The sequence below is a fragment of the Megalobrama amblycephala genome, linkage group LG13, assembly GCF_018812025.1.
Source record: "Megalobrama amblycephala isolate DHTTF-2021 linkage group LG13, ASM1881202v1, whole genome shotgun sequence".
In the NCBI taxonomy this organism is placed as follows: domain Eukaryota; kingdom Metazoa; phylum Chordata; class Actinopteri; order Cypriniformes; family Xenocyprididae; genus Megalobrama; species Megalobrama amblycephala.
The window spans coordinates 9078590-9098389 of NC_063056.1; the positions used below are offsets into that span (position 1 = coordinate 9078590).

Genomic DNA, 19800 nt, shown 5'->3' on the forward strand with positions numbered 1-19800 from the left:
AGTTAGCAGTGTACGCACCTGTGGGGGTTTTTTAGTTGTGTTGCAATAGTAGGACTCCAGTGTTACGTTGTGTGTAACTCGCCTTCTGACAGTTTCCTTAACACCAAGCAGAGAGGCTAATGGTGTGGCAACATATCTGAACATACAGGGATATTTTTTTTTTAAAAGAAATTAATACTTTTATTCTGCAAGGATGCAATAAATTGATAAAAAATGACAGTAAAGACATTTATAATGTTACAAAAGGAAATAAATACTGTTCTTTTGAACTTTCTATTTTTCATCGTGAAAATAAAAAAATGGAGGAGACACTGTAGGTCCTGGAGGCCAAGGCGGAGCCATGGTGATGTGCGGCGGTGAAGCCAGGGTCCTAGAGGACTGAGGTGGAGCTGGTGGGACTGAGGACCAAAGCAGAGCTGGACGGAAGGTGCAGCCCGATGGAGCCGAAGAGGTGGAGGAACAAGGTGTAGCTGAAGGCCCAGAAGTCCATGCCGTAGGAGGGAGCCTGGTGAAGCCGTAAGGACAACGGTTCCAGGTGGAGCTGAGGGAGGGAGGAGCCAAGGTGGAGCCGACTGGTCGACAGGCCAAGGTGCTCGGCTGCTTGTAGCGGACACAGGGAATCCAAATACCAAAGCAGAGCTGGAGACTGGAAGATGCAAGGTGGATTGGCGGAGCAGAGTGGAGCAAACAGAAGATGAGCCAAGGGACTGAGGGGATCCAGCGGAGGTGGGGCCAAAGAACTGAAGAACACCAGGGTGGATGAGTGACCCTGGAAAACACCTCCTCCAATTCCTCACACAATTGTTTAGAAGTTATGCACAGCTCAACCTCAGTTTTGGGAATATGGGTGGGGCTCCACATCATGCTTACAAACTCTAACACTAACACACCCTCTGGGACAGATGTTGATGCTGGCTCAAGTACCTGGTCAGACTTTTTGTTGGGCTCAGGCTCCAGGATGAAGATGGGCACAGGCGTCAAATCTAGCATGGCCTTTGTGGTGAGCTCTGGCTTACTGTCCTTTGCGGGCTTGGACTCTAGGTCTGTGGAGGATTTGGGTGATGGCCTGGGGAGGACTGGAGTAGACAACTGCAACCGGGAAGGGGCTGGATAGTCTGAAGCATGTTCCTCATCCATCTCATCCACAACAAAATCAGAACCATCCAGCCAGAGAACATAATTGATGTACTGATGTGCTATCCTTTCTGGTGATAGGAATACATACAGATGGTTATCCAGCCCTTGAGCATGTGTCTTCTCAAGGGGACTTGATGGTAAGTCCAAAAATTCCTCCACATACCTCACCAGGGGATGACCATTTTGGCCACTGTAATTGTATTTTTATTTTATTTTTTACTGTATTTTCATCAAACAAATGCATCTCTTAAAAACATTAAAACATTATACCCACTCCAAACCTTTGAATAGTATCTGTGTATAGATCACTTTATTATCCAAATTTTAAAGTCTATGAACCATTGTTGTGTTCCATTTATTGTACTTTCTTTTGCAGGCCTGTTTTATTTAATGCACTGTTTTCTGTTGCTCCTGTCCTGTTTTTTGGACTATGTATTTTAAATGGCATTGCTCATTTGAAATGAATTGGACAGTTTGACCCTTTGGGCCCTCATTTGATTAATAGTAAGTGACTTGTGACTGTGGCTCTGTTTCAAATGCTAGTAGGCTGCTTTGCAGATGATGTATTTTGGTGTATTTTAGTGCATGGATCATAATTCAGCCTCTTATTCCTTAACTTTGATACTCACAGTAATAAAAGAGAATTACAGGATGAATGAGAAAGCAACGACATGATGCGAAGACACAGCTCAGGATAAGAGATTGGAGAGTAAAATGAAGGGAGTGACGCAGGGAGAGAAGACATTAAAATTTGATAAGTGAAAGAGAAAAAGCATGTCGACACAAATAGAACCGAAGACCTATTTATAAACAAGTCAGACAGAGTCAGAGAGAGAGAAAGAGGCAGCTTATCAAATATCAGACAAAGCAAAAAAAACAATCAACTCTCAGGCATGGAGGACATACAGTTAAACAGAGAGGAAAAGAAAGATGAGTGTAGAGATGTAGCTTTGGACCCACCTCTCAAAGACCTGTCGAATAACCAGAAATAGGATGGCGATTGGCACTGCCACCCACAAATCCCGTGCCTTCGCATAGACCCGCCCATCACGGTCTTCCAGGTCAGCCCATCCCAAACCCTCTGGGAACCACAGACGCTCCTGCCAGAACACGTCACTCAACCACTGCAACATACTGCAGAACACAAAGACACAAAGATGATGAGTCTATCTGTCTGTCTGTCCATCTGTCCATCCATCCATCCATATCATCTGTATGTTTGGCTGTGACTAAAAAGCACATTAAAATAATGTTCTAAGTCCTGACCTGAATATGATCAAAATGATCATATGATCATGAAAATGATCTGTTTGTTCCCTCTCTGAAGAAACAGACATATGTGGAAAGCCTGGTCTGAGCAACTTCACGAACAACAGGATCAGGTCCCTCTGTGGGATTTTTAGGAGTTCAAGCGCTTTATTGATGGAATCCTTGGCTCAAGATGCATGCCTTGTCGTCTAGCGAAATCTTCGGGAGTTTTGGATTTTTCGAAAAAAAACTATTTTTTGTGAACTAGTCCTAGGTTTTTGACCCAATCAGAACCAATCCAATGCAGCAAGATACTCTGGATTCTGATTGTCCATAGTTATCAAAAAAAGTTGAAATTCCGATTCACGGTCCCTAAGGGTCGCCAAAAGTTTGAAGAGTGTGGAGCCACTTTTACTAAAATGGCTATAACTTGTGAACGGAATTAGATATTTTCACCAAACTCGGTAAGAGCTCATCCTGTGGTCATGTGAAAAAAGGACGCAGCAACTGACCACTTGGTGGCACTATAACAGGAAAAAACCCTGAAAATGGCTATAACTACTTCACCATTAGTCTGATCGACTTGAAAATGGGCATGCAGTGTCTTCGTCCGAGGTGCCATGACTATGAGGATATTTATGCATCTCAAAAAACATGTCCGCCATTGGCCACTGAGGTTTGAGCAGCTATCAGACAAGCTTAATGGAAGCCGATCAGTACAAAACTCATTGGGCCTGTTTTACTCAAGGCCTGGAGGCCTGTGAGAAATTTGAAAGAAATCGGCCCCCGGGGGGCGCCTTCTTGTTTTCCCGTGCATAAAGGATACATTTCCTATGGTAAATTGCCTGTATTGGCTGTAAATGGTCTTTTACATCTATGATCTAAGTGGTTACATGCTTGCTAAATAAAACATAATACCTTTTTACGCATGTGCTTAAAGGCCTTAAAGCACCTGAACCCCGATAATTGGTGCTCGCAGCTATATTTTTTAATGCTTTTTAAAAAAAAAATCATTTTATGCTACAGCAAGTGAAAATGGAGCATAAAAAATTGCTTATTATCATTCATGTCTAGAGCACAAACACTGCAGGATGACACACACATTGAACAATGTTTGTTCTAAACCTCTAACCCTCAGTATGAGCAAAAATTAGTAGTGTTGCCTTAGCAAACACAACTGTGTTATAAAATCTGATATGGATACATGTACTGGGCCATGTTAAACAGTGATGTCTGACATTACTTCATATTGTGCTGTTTTAAAACATATTTTAAACATACAGCCGCTCACAGATGTTTTTGGCTCCTAGACAACCATCCTGATGATTTACACTCGATTTACACAGATTATCCACAAGCTTCAAATGGGTGGAGTGACTGGTTAAGTTACAACCTCAAAACAGACCACAGTTGATCAAGATAAGCTAAATGTTGAGTTGAAGTGGTTATTTTTGCCATTTTAAAGAAGAAGAGCATGTGTGCTGTACGACATTACAGGGGTATTTGAAATCAGACTGAGGCAGATATAATGTGTGTGATCTGCCCAGATGTACCTGAGGTTTGTGTGATGTGGCGACTATATAGTGGTCTCTTAATTATTACTGGCGCTTGCTGAAGAAATGACCTAAGGGGGAAAACTCTGTTTATTCGCTCACTTTTTTTCCCCAATCAATTGTACTGACCAAATTTCTGTCACCACTTTTGTTTTTACAATAAGCATGCTGCTTAATTTTCAAAGTTACATTTAAAATCCACCTGCGCTTGTGAATGAACATGATGCTTCTGGCTATTACTCATATTAAGGGTTAAGAATTTTTCAAAAGCACAAATTTAAAAGTTTAAAAGTTCAGTGTGTGCGTCATTCTGTAGCCTTTGTGCTCCAGACATGAATGATTCCTCAGATTATCCAGCTATAGTCTGTGCTTCAATTAGCAGACCATGTAAACACATATAGTTTCATTAAAAACTAAAACTGTGAAACTACATGGTAACTGTACATTTAATGTTTTACGTATTCCACAGCTAAGCCTGAATCTGCACTTGACTTTACAAAACGGAGAACTGAGACGGAGAACACAGAGTGGAAGGATGTGGTCACTGATGCAACTGACTGCGGCACTGGAGGATTGTAAAAGCACAGCTGGGAGGATTCGCTGTTCCTGAAAACACAAAACTTTGCATGTTTGAAGTGTCATAGTAACAGACCACTCAGACAGCAAAGCACTGCCGGACCGACGCATAAAACAACCAATCACAGTTCAAGTTTTTGTTACATAATGTAATAGTGCAGCAGTTTCTGGGAAGGATTTCACAGTCAACAGCAAAGAAATGACTAATGTGCATTTGTAGTCAGAATGAGGAAATATCTCAGCAGCAAACATAGTACTTGATGACGTCTCTTGGCAATCGCATAAATTAGTTCTTCCTCTAATTCTGTTTCATTGCATTTTCTTCCATGAAACTATATTATTCTGGTATCAATCAAGGAGGTTCAGCATTATCTATTTTTTGAGCCAATCACCACAGCAGTAAACGACATGTGACTGATTACTAGATCTATACTAGAGCTCCATGCACCGTACAGCTAGTGAAATGCACAGAGACACTAGCTATGTTTCCATCCAAAGTTGCAAATTTAACTTGTGCACAAAATTGTAATATTTGACTCCATCCAGCGAGTCAAAGAGAACAAAATCGCCACTTTCTGACAAACTGTCGCTAAATATCACTAAGAAAAGTAGGAGAAGCCACTGTATATAATAATTTTTGTATATAATACTTTACATATAATTATAATTTACATATAATTACTTGCATCTTAGAGCGCGCAGACGACATGCAATAAACATGTTATCTTGCTTTCGGAGGATATCCTAAAATGTGCATCAAAATAGGTGGATGGAAGCATATCGATCTGTTTCACTGAGAGTGTTTCCTCTGAGAGGACAAACTCAAACAGATGTGGCCTGAAACATTAGCTTCATCGTTATTGTCCGCTCACACAATCCATCACGGACTAATAACATAACACCGCTCAAGATAGGAAGAATGAATTTCATTTAAGAAAATTAGTCTTGAATTGTTAACGAGTATCCAAATGTTCGGTCAAACTGGTAGAACAGATACATAAAGGAAAAAAGCTTGTCAAAGGATCCCCTCAGTTTAGGTGAAATACAACTTGAGTCCAGCCTGTTGCATGTCTAAAGATGCCATGTTTAATTTGAGAGCTGCAGCAGAGAGAAAGATGTTCAATAGTAACAACTTAAAGTTCTGTCTGTTCTTCACATAAAACTACTTTTGGCGATTGTAGGTTCATAAGTCACTATGAACTCATTGCGAGAAGAAATGTTTTCACTTTCCACTTTCCACAGCATAAAATAACAATGTACAGGTTTGGAATGAAATGAGAGTGAAAACAGAATTTACATTTGGGTGAACTGCTCCTTTAAATTCCATGAGTTACATTTAAGAGATGACAGTTTTACAAAACAAGTTGAATCAGTGACACTGTAACACTTCTGTTTTAAAGTTAATGTGGCAGACACTTCTTCACAAACTCTGATCAAAATCTTGACACATTCAATCTCTCTCGTCATCTCTAGGCTATTTAGGAACAGAGCACTGCAATTCAATTCACTGTGCCTCACTTCAAACTGTACCTGTAATATAGCAGAAAGTGCCCATGTGAAAAACAAGTGAGCTTAATTGTATTTAATGTGCACTTGTAGTGTACATCAAATCTTAAAAGTACTTCTTTTTTAAAACACTGTACTTACAGATAATATATTAATGAAATAAAAGGCCACTTAGTGTACTTGAAGAAGAGAGTACACTTTTATGACTGTTTAACACAATTAGGTAAACTTTTAAAAGTGCACTTTGTAATAAAGTCAAATTAAAAGTGTTACTTCAAAGTACATTTTAAATCAGATTTTTATAATTTTTTGTCATTCTTTTACCCTTTTATTCATGAATTATGACAACCTTTTTTTCTTCTGCTTTTATTGCACTTTGGGCATGATAATACATAAACAGATACTGTATTAAACATAATACAGTAATAACATAGTAACACTGTGTGTATTTAAAAAAACAAAACAAAACAATGAATAAAATTATATAAAATAATGTAAAAACTATAAAATATACAAAAAGTATATAATACAGCTTCAATTATTGCAAACGCAATTGAGTTCCTGTTCGACCAACAGACAGAGAAGAACTTCATACAAGCTGAACTTTGCATGCCTTTGATATCAAAACATGAGGATGTGATTCCATCAAAGATCTGATGGAGGTACAACTCTGTAGAAACCCAACTCAGACTACAGTATAGCCTCGTTCAGACTGTCAGTCCAAATCCGATTATTTGTGTATCCGACTGGAATCTGATTTAAACATTTTAATGTCCACACTGTGTATCGCAAGTGTTCAGATCCGATTTGTGTGTCCATGGTGCTTTTTTGTTTTCTGGAATTTCTGCATTGGTTTCTATGGCAATGAAGTTGCATACGTAGGTATATGCCAAAAACAACAACAATAACCGCAACATGGAGGGGTTTGCAATACAGATGTAGTCTTATTTACATCATGACAATGTGTAGCCGCCGGTGCTGGACTTCTGCATTATGAGGCAACGGCAGAAACAAAGGAGGCAAGTATGAGCAGCTTTATTCCGTTCTGTCGTCTCCACCGGTCTCAAAATATGTCTCAGTTATAGCCTATTGCTAATTTCTGCTTGTCCGGCACTTTGCAACAACACAGCCTTGTTTCTGCGGCGACTTTCAGCATCTGACGTTTACGTTTTACATTGTGTGAGAAAGTCACATAAACCACGTGAAATCCGATCAGAGTGGTCAGACTGAAACGGATTTCCAGAAATACGATTTGAATAGGATTCCAAACCACATAAGAATGTAGCTCGAAACGGATTTGTAAAAATCGCATTTCATGTGGTTTTTGGCCGTTTAGACTTGCTAAATCTGATCGGATTTCAATCGGATATGCACAAAAAACGGATTTTGACTGACAGTCTGAACGAGGCTTAAATTGCCAAAAGTACTGGGACACCCCTCCAAATCATTGAATTCAGGTGTTCCAATCACTTCCATTGCCGCAGGTGTATAAAATGAAGCACCTAGGCATGCAGACTGCTTCTACAAACATTTGTGAAAGAATGGGTCGCTCTCAGGAGCTCAGTGAATTCAAGCGTGGTACCGTGATTGGTTGCCACCTGTGCAATAAGTCCATTCGTGAAATTTCCTCACTACTAAATATTCCACGGTCAACTGTTAATGGTATCATAACCAAGTGGAAGCAATTGGGAACAACAGCAACTCAGCCACAAAGTGGTAGGCCACGTAAAATCACAGAGCGGGGTCAGCGCATGCTGAGGCGCACAGTGCGCAGAAGTCGCCAACTTTCTGCAGAGTCAATAGTTACGGACCTCCAAACTTTGTGTGGCCTTCAGATTAGCTCAAGAACAGTGCGTAGAGAGCTTCATGGAATGGGTTTCCATGGCCGAGCAGCTGCATCCAAGCCTTACATTACCAAGTGCAATGCAAAGCGTCGGATGCAGTGGTGTAAAGCAAGCCATTATTGGACTCTAGAGCAGTGGAGACGTGTTCTCTGGAGTGACGAATCACGCTTCACGCTTTTGGACAATTTCATGCTCCCAACTTTGTGGGAACAGTTTGGGGATGGCCCCTTCCTGTTCCAACATGACTGCGCACCAGTGCACAAAGAAAGGTCCATAAAGACATGGATGAGTGAGTTTGGTGTGGAGGAACTTGACTGGCCTGCACAGAGTCCAGACCTCAACCCGACAGAACACCTTTGGGATGAATTAGAGTGGAGACTGCGAGCCAGGCCTTCTCGGCAACATCACTGCCTGACCTCACAAATGCGCTTCTAGAAGAATGGTCAAAAATTCCCATATACACCTTGTGGAAAGCCTTCCCAGAAGAGTTGAAGCTGTTATAGCTGCAAAAGGTGGGTCAACTCCATATTAAACCCTACGGATTAAGAATGGGATGTCATTAAATTTCATGTGCAAGACAAACTTTTGGCAATATAGTGTATGTAGAAAACACTCACGCTCCCTCCAGTGTGATTTACCCTTATTAACTGATCATTCTAATTATGTTCAAAATGGACACATTTTTACATGTTTTCCTTTCTCAGAAAACCTCAGACTGAAATCTACATTGATCTATTGATGTTTTCAGACTGTGAAAAAAATCAGGTGTTTTCAATCTCAACTGAAATTAGCAGTGTTGAGGGTAATGCATTACAAATAATGTGCATTACGTAATCAGATTACTTTCTGATGTTACGAGTAAAGTAACGCATTTCAAGTAACATGCATTACATAATCAGACTACTTTTTGATGTAACGAGTTACGCATTACAAGTAACATGCATTATGTAATCAGATTACTTTTTGATGTAAAGAGTAAAGTAACGCATTACAAGTAATTTGCATTACGTAATCAGGTTTTTTTTTATGTAACCAGTACAGTATCGCATTACAAGCAACATGCATTACGTAATCAGATTATTTTTGTGATGTTATGAGTAGAGTATCGCATTACAATTAACATGCATTATGTGATCAGATTAATTTTTGATGTAACAAGTAAAGTAACACATTTCAAGTAACATTCGTTACATAATCAGATTACTTTTTGATGTAACGAGTAACGCATTACGACTAACATGCATTACGTAATCAGATTACTTTCTGATGTTACGAGTAGAGTATCGCATTACAATTAACATGCATTATGTAATCAGATTACTTTTTGGTGTAACGAGTAAAGCAATGTATTACAACATGCAATACATAATCAGATTACTTTTTGATGTTACGAGTAAAGTAACACATTTCAAGTAACATGCATTACATAATCAGATTACATTTTTGATGTAACAAGTAACGCATTACAAGTAACATGCATTACGCAATCAGATTACTTTTTGATGTAACGAGTAAAGTAAAGCATTAAAAGTAACATGTATTACATAATCAGATTACTTTTTGATGTTATGAGTAACGCATTACAAGTAACATGCATTACATAACCAGATTACATTTTTGATGTAACGAGTAACGCATTACAAGTAACATGCATTACGCAATCAGATGACTTTTTGATGTAACGAGTAAAGTAACGCATTACAAGTAACATGTATTACATAATCAGATTACTTTTTGATGTTATGAGTAACGCATTACAAGTAACATGCATTACATAATCAGATTACTTTTGATGTTACGAGTAAATCTTGGTTAGGAGAAAAAAAAAATCCTCATTCAAAATTCCTCAACAGTGCAATCAAATGGCTTTTTGAATAGATGTCCACTGTAGTGACCTCTATGCATGAAAGTGTTAAAGAAGTAAAGTGTTGACTAACATATAAAGCACATGTAAAGTATTTGATTATAATTTTACTGTAGCATGCTATTTATTATTACATTTAATTTTAATATATTGTAAATGTACAAAATTCATCATTACAAATGTGAAATTAGAAATATAATTAAATACATGACATAAGCAAATAAATGCTTGTCAGTACATTCAGCAGTACACTCTAACCATATTTCAAAGTCAATAGAAATAATTATTAAATTACATATAGATGTACTTACATCCTTCTTAAGTGGGTGAAAAAAAGTACTCTAAAGTTGCTAATTGCGTTTAATATGAATTTAAACTATTTAAACTATAAAACATTTTCATTTAATTGCGATTAACATGTGTCCAAAAACATTACATTCAGCATATTCTTTTAAAGTATATTTCTGTTATAAGTAGGCTACTCCTTTTAAAAGTATGCTAAAGTGTACTTCTTTTCACAAAAGTGTGTTTAGAAGTGAAATACTGCGAACATGCTACGAGTATGGTGAGATAAAGTTCAGTTAAACGCTCTTGTTGTGTTGATTCAGAACTTGTGTTAATGCAAGCATTCTTTTCACCACAGTCAGACACGCCTGTGAGGGTCAGACGCCCCGTCCCGCTCATGACAGCTCTGCTCTTAAAACCTCATTGGCTGCTCAGGTCATGTGATTCCACTCTGACCATTCTCTGCTGAACCTATCAGTGCGCTGTGTGTGTGTGTCTAGTAGGAACGCGAGGAAGCATTTTGTGAGGAACATGGTTTTGTTGAGTGCTGGAAACACATGCAGACATCGGCGGAGTGAGTGTGTGAATGATATACAAGTGTCTGTGTGTGCGTGTGTTGATTCTCAGAGGTTTTTAATACCTTAACAGAGCTATCCATTGACATTTCCATTTATCTCAGAGCACTTACTCTACATGGCACTGCTACTACAATATAATTAAAGACCCCCTGTGGTGTAAATCAAGCTTTTAATGTTGTTTATATGTCTATGTGGTGTTTTTAATATGCTTTAAGACAAACCATGTGCAAATTCATGAGTCTACACCAGTGGTTCCCAAACCGGTCCTGGAGGACCCCCAGCCCTGCACATTTTGTATGTTTCCCTCATATATCACACCTGATTCAACTCATGTGCTCATTAGTAGAGACAGCAAAACCTGAAATGTGTCTTAGAAATAGGGAGATATACAAAATGTGCAGGGCTGGGGGTCCTCCAGGACCGGTTTGGGAACCTCTGGTCTACACAATTGCTGAGTATTTTCTCCTTAAAACGGCAGTAAACCAAAAACACGGTTTGTAATCGATGGTGTTTCTGACGTCACAAACTACCTTTTAACCAATCACGTCAATGTGTGATCGTCAATGAGTGGATCTCTGAACTGGTGTGAGTGAGTGGAGGTGGGGCTAATTTGCATATTCATAGAATCGCATATACTAAATGAGGCAAGAGTGTAGAGTTACATTCAAGCTATTTTAAGGCATGAAGATTTTTTTTCAAGGAAAAAAACATTTACATATGTCATTTTGGTGATCAAAGATGAGTTTTAAGGGATAAAAATATTGACTACAGATTAAGTATTTGTGATTTAAATTTTGCAGTTTTAAATGGAGAGATTATGAACCATCTATGAATCTACTAGCAGGGGCTAACTAGACCATGCTAACCAGACAAACCTTTAGCACATGGCATTTGTATGTTTGTCTTTTGGAAAACATCAGACAATCTCAGATATGTGTCAGACAAGGTAAAAGGAATTATAAATTATTTATTCAACAAGGTCAAATGCTCTGACACTGGCTGTCCTCTGAATATAGACCAGCTGACTGGACAAATTTAAGATGGCACTGATTAGATTATCAGTTGATCAGATAGATGAAGAATCAAAACTGTGTTCCTCTCGCTAGGAAACAACCACAGGGCATGAAATCAATCAAAACAATAAGAAGTATTGATCTGCAAAAGTTCAACAGAATAATCTTCAATTTTAAGACTCATTCAATCTTACGACTCTTGTGAACATGCTTTTCTAAGCCATTATACTCATGATTTTGTGTGGCAGAGAATAAAAAAAATCCCCCGGACTTCCACTGAAAGAGGGAGCTGAGTCATATATAGAGACGAAGAGAGGGTGGACTATTTCAGAAACCACCTAGCAACCACATAGCAGCATATCAACAACCACTTAGAACATCTTAGCAACCACATAGCAATGCCCTAGAAATCACTCACAACACCTTACCACTGAGGCCCTGGGTTTTGCTCAGATAAGAACCACATCATTTGCTTTAGAAATGCAAAAAGAAATCTTGTTTAACCAAAAACAATCATTATTGCAAAGAGAATTTACATAATTTACAACAAACTGTCAAGAGGAGCTGTCAAATTTCCACCTGCTGGTCACCACTGAGGTTTTGCTTAGTAATGCTGAGGTGGTTTGTTTGTCATTCATGTCGGTCAATGACAAGCCAAGAACTGAAAACGAACTAATCAACAGCAGCATGTGAAGCCTGGTCAGTGTTTGTAAAGAGAGCAACAAATATTTGGGAGTCAAATGTCTATTACTGGCCTTGTGTAAACGGGTTTGTTGTGAGTAGTAATTACATTGCCTGGTGAGGCTGTATTACGGAATGATTTTTGCTGATGATATGTCTGTTCAGGCAGCTGAACCAACACCAGTGTGTCTGCATCATAGCATGCCCACTGTCAATCAATGAAATCATCGGTTTCTAATTCTAGTCTACAAGGATCCTGTGTCAGAGTTCTTGTTCCTGATCTGAAGAAACAAACTAAATTTCACCACTATACAAATGCATTAGAACTCAGTTAAAGAAATTATAACATAAGTTCAACTCTGTTGATATCAAGTTTAGTGAACTCTGATCTCCAAATCTGTATTAGGTGAAGATGTGTTACCAATAGAAGATTGATATGTCATGTTGTGACCTCTTAAAGTATTGTCTCACTTCAGAATTAAAATTTCCTGATTTACTCATCCCCATGTCACCCAAGATGTTTATGTCTTTCTTTCTTCGGTCGAAAAGAAATTAAGGTTTTTGAAGAAAACATTCCAGGATTTTTCTCCATATAGTGGACTTCACTGGGGTTCAACAGGTTGGAGGTCCAAATGTCAGTTTCAGTGCAGCTTCAAAGGGCTCTACATGATCCCAGCTGAGGTACAAGGGTCTTATCTAGTGAAATGATTGCTCATTTTCTAAAAAATTTTTAAAATGTATATACATTTTAACCATAAATGCTCATCTTGCAATGCTCTAACCCCATCTCTGATTTTACCTTGGGCTCCCTTGGGAAGCTCAACTTCCATTGGAATGAATTAAAAACGCTCACACACCTGATGTCACCTGATGGAGTTTGGGTTCCTTGCTGCTGTCGCCTTTGGCTTGCTTAGTTGGGGACACTTGACATTTGATATTCAATAGTATTCTTGACATTTATTCAACAGTGCTTCTGATCTGCCTGCATTGACACTATTATTTAAGAGCTGCTGTGCAGCCAAATTATGTACCAGCTATCAATGTAAAGCTGCTTTGACACAATCTGCATTGTAAAAAGTGCTATATAAATAAAGGTGACTTGACTTGACTTGACTCTGCTTTGCACCAGTGGACACTCACCATTAATGTGAACGGAGCTGAAATTGCTTAAAGCATAAATTAAGCATGTTTGGCTTTAGATAAAACTACTAGAGGATACAGCGCTGTAAGATCATTACCACAAACAATCCTGAGTGCTTGTGGTTGTGATCCGCACCGGTTTTAAAATCCGCATTTTTGGCGGGGTTCCTCTGGTAAAATTTGCATTCCAAGGGGCTAAATATCTTGTTATTGGGGTCACTTCAACCCGCGGACATGAAAAACAACCCGCAGCAACACTGTTAAAGTAGCCCAATTCCACAGGACCGTTCTGCCTCGTGGTCCAGATGGAAACGTGCTGGGGTCTGCGGTCCGTCATTTGAATATCAGTGGTTTAGTTTGTGTACAACATCTAGTAACCTATACTAGATTTTTTGAACAATAAAATCTTCACTGTGTTCATTGAACTGTTTTGAATGTAATTTGTATTGTGATCTGGAATCACGATGCCGGTTCAACATGTCTGTTAGCCATCGGCAATGGACGATGGCATTGTCTATCGGCCCAACCCTAATCTGATTGGCTGAGACCACCGATCAAACTTTATAAAGCTATTATCGGCTGATAATGATTGAAGCATCAATTGGAGCACCCAGAACTACTGTAGGTAAAATCTTTGAGTGGCCCACATCAGCGCAGAATCGTGACGAATGCCGATCAAGAGTGCCGTAAAAGTCACATAAATTCCGATACGACTGTTCAGACTGAGGGTGCATTGCAAAACATCTGACCTGTTTCGGATTTAGTACGACATATGGAAGTGGCCCAAATCAGAATAAAAAAAATCAGATTCCATGTGGTTTGTGCTGTTCACACTGTCATGAAATAAACAGATCTGAGTCACATATGAGCAAACATATGAGCCACTTTTGCCTGCAGTCTGAATGTAGTCTTATGAAACTCTGAATACTCCTGTAATTGAATCAGACGCTGTCAGTCCTTCATATCAGGAGGTGGTTAAAGTGATCATGTTGATAACACACAACACAGACAACAAATAAGGGTGTTCCGATCAGTTAGCTGCCGAGTGTTATCGCCCAATGATCATTTTAAATAGTTTCATCTGTGGTCTCTTTGCAAGCTGATAAGAAGTCGCAAAATTTTTCTATGTGCAGCTAAAATGACTACATTCACCAATCTGACCGTTCTACAAGGTGTCTGAAAAAGACAATCAATTTGCAATGTGTGCCAAAGAAATCCCATGAGGCTGAAGGCAACAAAAACATTTCAACACCACCAACCTCATCAGACATTTGAAGGTTTGTCACATAAAGGAATATGAGCTGTTTTCAAAGTAATAAGGCAGAAAGAGAACGGGACCGTTTATCACTTCAGCTGTCAGCAACAGAGACACTGAAATGACAGCAACCCTATACAGCAATGACAGCAAGAAAGTAGGGCTGTGCATGTGTATTTTCGATTTGAGCTTCTAACACTTATTATTGTGCCACATTCCGTCTAGCGGACATTTCCCAAACTTAACAAAAAGCCCAAACTGAACGTCCAAATCAGCTAAATTAGTGATTGAGGTAAAATGCAGTCAGATGCTTTATAATAAAAAAGAGGAGGGGGGGGGGGGGGGGGGGGGGTTTGCATGTAATTATGCATAATTTACTGTTATTACTATAGTAAGTACATGTAACGTGTAACAAGGACACTGTAAAATAAAGTGTTACCAAGAGTTATTAAAACTCTGAAAGAGATACTGTTACTGAAGCGGCTTTCTGTGCACACGCTCTGAGACGGACAACCAAAGTATGGTCAAAATAACGAGTACCGGGCTAAAAAATTAATTGTTGGTCACCAGCATATACTTTCTTTTCTCTTAGTTTTTATGCTTAATATGCAATGTTGTTAAGAACAGCTAAATAAACAATACTACATGATAAACAGAAGGTTTCAAATAGTCACGTCTGAAACTGCTTCCAGTAGTCCGTGATCAGCCCCAAAAAAATCCTGATCGGAGCACCATGAACTTCAAACAGCAAATCATGAAAGCATGAGATGATGAATGGAAAGTTTAAAACAGCATTAACTCCCTAAGAACTGATGAAAGACATCCTTTACGGATCACTGGGTGTAGGAAAAAGTGTGTTAAACACATCTGAACATCTAACAGCAGATGTTCTAACATGTAGATGGAACATTAGGGGAGTGATTTTGCATTGCTGTTGAGTTGATTTGGGTATTAAAATCAGACTCATTTTATTGTGACTGTGAATTCTTAAATGTTTCATACTTTTAAATGGAAAACATTTGAGCGAAAAATGGCAGGCGTTTTAATTCAGAGCTGAAGTTTAACAGCTCTTGCACTGAGATTCCCACTGCATCTTCATAATGATGGTTTATTAGTAATAATCTAGACAAGAGTTGGTATAAGGTTCAATTAACTAACTAACATCAAAGACTATAGAATAACACAAGACGTGTCACTCGTATTGTTTTGAATGGGAGAAAGTGTAACGCGCAATATGGCGGAATAAGTTCCGCCTTCTAAATAAGAGCCAATCGCCGACTGGTAAAGTCATCGCGTCACTTCAGCAGCCGTTAGAATCACCGGTTTCTATAGAAACAGTCATTTAGGTCTGCGCATGCGCATTAGCTTGATCCAGCCTGAAAAATAGTTTTTTTTTGTCATGATTCGAGCGTTTAGAAACTAAATTTATGAGCCGGTTGTTGTTAGATTTCATTGGTGATTTCAAATATGAAATTTAATCGTAAGGTTGGCGAACAGTTTTGGAGAATTTGATGTTTCCCCATTCAAAGAGATTGCATGTTGCCCAGGATGCCCGAGAGGCGTTTCAAAGATGGCCGCCGAGTGAAATGACTTGTCTTAAAGGGACTTTGCTAACATACATTTATTAAAATACATTTATTACAGTATTCACTGTATCTTTGTTAATGTTATAAAAAAAAAATAAAAAAAAAACACTGTTCATTGTTAGTTCATGTCAGCTCGGGTCCATTAAATTATATTTGATTTCAATAATGCAGTCAAGTTGTATGTCAGGTTTTTGTCATATCTAGAGCTTTTGAATGATGAGACATTCAAAGGGATAATTGCCCCAAATATTAAAATTCTGTCATCACCCTCAAGTTGTCCCGGAGTTCACTGTATGAATTTCTTTCTTCTGCTGAACACAAAATAAGATATTTTGAAAAATATGGGTAACCAAACATTGACTTCAGTAGTATGGGGGGAAAATACTAGAGGTCCATCAACTGTTTGGTTCTTCAATTCTTCAAAATATCTTCTTTCGTGTTCAGCAGAAGAAAGAAATTCATACAGGTTTGAAACAACTTGAGGGCGAGTAAATGATGATGATGCCATTTTTGGGACAACTATCCCTTTATTGAAGACTTTTGCTGTTCCATAAATTTTGTATTTCATTATTTTTTACACTATACAGTATATTTAGATGAAAACCTGTAATAGCAAGATCGTTTTAAAAATTAACCTAGCCTGAGAATCATTTGGTGGGGTAAAGTGTGACAACTAGCCCCGGTCTCTTCTCGCTCTGTCACTTCTAATCAGGTCAAAGGTAAGAGCAGATGTTTAAAGATGTGACGTGTCATTCTGGTCTTTAGCTGATGGTTTATTAGTCACATCTTCCACACATGGTTCAAGCGGACGCACACTCATCTGTTCTGATGTCTCATGTTAGTGTGTCATCTTTTATTTCGAGAAAGCTCCAATTTAAGTTGAAATCGCAGGGCAAACTTGTGCTGCAGCCTCATGAAGTGCTGGGTAAATGTTTCATAGCAGATGGACAGAAAGAGCTGACGAAAGGAAAACACGTGGACTCTTGAACTGTGGTCCATCATACGATCCAGCTCAGTGGACATGAATGCACACACACATGCACATGTCTATCTGGCTGTCTAAACGGGGATTCCCATTGAATTCCCATTAAAGTCACCATGAAATCAAAATTGACTATTCTAATTTTTTTATGGAATATTGCAGCAAATACCTTTATTAATGAATTAACATTTTTTTAAATTCATGTTCCCTCGTTATCTTTAATCAAAATAACTTCCCCTACCTCTCACAATGACATCTTCTCCTCCCCGATGACATGTTTACTGGCGCGAGGGCGGGGCAACCTGTCACTCACGTGAGATCCACCAATAGCAAACCACAATCATCCATTCAATTCCCAGTGGACAGAATCAAGCCCCGCCCTACATTTTCTCTTGCTTCAAAAGCCGTTTCACTCAGATGTATGTCACAATAGGGCAGAAAAGACGATCACAACTTTTCCATCTAAGGTACAACTAAAGGCCTCCTGTAGTAAACTGCCCTGTTTTTTATTTTCCCACTAAATAGCAAAAAACACCGTACACAGACAGAAAACTGGTTATGATTTTAAAAAAGCCTTCTTTATGTTGGGAATAAAGACACACCGATCTAAAGGCGCACACTGAATGAGATGAGCACAAACATCAAACGAAAAGAAAAATCACCGAAATCATGCGATGGTTTCCATAAGTGAGGGAAGACTGATTAGATGTGGAGGATGTGAAAGTTTACTCATACTGACTGATAAAATCACAGTGGAGATTCATTTAGGAAATATGCCTGGAAAAATGTTGTTGCTTCAAGGTGTACACCGTTCATATACTAAAAACAGAATAATATGCGAGTTCTTAAAAAATACTAGGTCATAAGTGATTAAATAAAGATAAATTTGGTCACACTTTATATTATGTGTCTTTAACTACTATGTACCTAGATTAAAAAAAAAAAAAAAAAAAAAAAAAAAAATATATATATATATATATATATATATATATATATATATTGTTAGATACAATGTACTTATTGTGTTGATGTTGTAGCCTATTGCAAAACACTTGTGCTACTATTGAGGTGGGATATGAGTAAAGTTAGAGAAAGGTTTGGTGGTATGGGTAGGTTTTAGGGTGGGTTTAAGGGTGTAAGAGAAGGGTCAACAGTGTAATTATAAATGTAATTACAGGCATTAACTACAGCTGTAATTACATGCAGGTATTTTTAAATGTGACCCTGAACCACAAAACCAGTCACAAGTCGCACGGGTATATTTGTAGCAATAGCCAACAATACACTGTATGGGTCAAAATTGGAATTTTTTCTTTTATGCCAAAAAACATTAGGATATTAAGTAAAGATCATGTTCCATGAAGATATTTTGTAAACTTCCTACTGTAAATATTTAACAAATGTATTTTTGTGCATGGATATGCATTGCTAAGGACTTCATTTAGACAACTTTAAAAGTGATTTTCTCAATATTTTGATTTTTTTGCACCCTCAGAATTCATATTTTCTATCAGTTGTATCTCGGCCAAATATTGTCTTATCCTAAACATACATCAATGGAAAACGTATTTATTCATTGACTAGTTTTGTGGTCCAGGGTCATAAATGTACAATGTAAAAATGGATATGTACACAATAAGTGCATTGTATCTAATGTTTAATTTAAAAGTTAGTACATAGAAGTTAAAGACACTTAATATAAAGTGGGACCAAAAATTGATGTACCATTTTGCTTCCGTGATATTTACACATTTTTTTAAGCAAACAAACTTCTTTCACTATGTATTTTTACACAAATTATGATACTCCATCAATAATCAATATATACAAAACAGAGTTTTGATATGGGAGCCAAAAATCTCATTTGTTTTTGGCCATTTAGCCCCATTGTAGTCTCTTTAAGATTAACTTTTCTCTTGAGACCTTTCTATTTTAGCAAACTTTAAAGGAGTCATTTAATCAAATAGATTTTACAAACACACATACACCTACACACACACACACATCTAAATTGGGGCATTCATAGACTTCTATTATTTTTATATACAGCTAGCATAAATACTAACATATAACTTAACACTATAACTCCCACCCTGAGGACGTCGTCAAAAGGGTGTTTAGACAGGAACAAATTTGTCACCAAAATGGTTAAGTACACACACACACGCACACGCACACACACACACACAAAGTAATATATATTACACATTGTAATAACAACAGGCGAGAGACTCACTTCAGTCGGTCAACAGAAACAGCGGACCGTGATGTTTGTCGCTCCAGAAGCGCTTTTCTGTCCGCTGGTTTTTAAGGCTCTGTTAGTGGGTTACGGTTCGGCCAGACTGTTTACCACCCACATCTCTTCTCGCAAGAAAAAAGTTTTCTACTTGGTCAAAATGGGTTTAGCGGAGAAAGTGCTGCACTAAGCGCCAGATGTGGTGAGTTTGAATGGTATTTCCTGATTGTGGGATCAGAGTTTCTTCCGCTTGGCTCCGGTGATGAGCGCACGGGAGTGGGACAGGCGTCGGTAAAGAGAGAAAGAGAGAGGAATA

The 19800-nt window shown here is 38.3% G+C and overlaps 1 protein-coding gene across 1 annotated transcript in view; it reads right to left on the bottom strand.

Moving 5' to 3' along the window:
• cers2b (ceramide synthase 2b) overlaps window positions 1–19800 on the bottom strand; it is a 36034-nt gene extending 16234 nt beyond the window's left edge. The window contains exons 1-3 of the mRNA XM_048152284.1: window positions 19485–19800; window positions 2098–2271; window positions 19–136 (exon numbers count right to left, since the gene is read on the bottom strand). Of these exons, the coding sequence (XP_048008241.1) occupies window positions 19–136; window positions 2098–2270 (291 nt within the window). The 5' untranslated portion in view covers window position 2271; window positions 19485–19800. The remainder of the gene's footprint in view (window positions 1–18; window positions 137–2097; window positions 2272–19484) is intronic.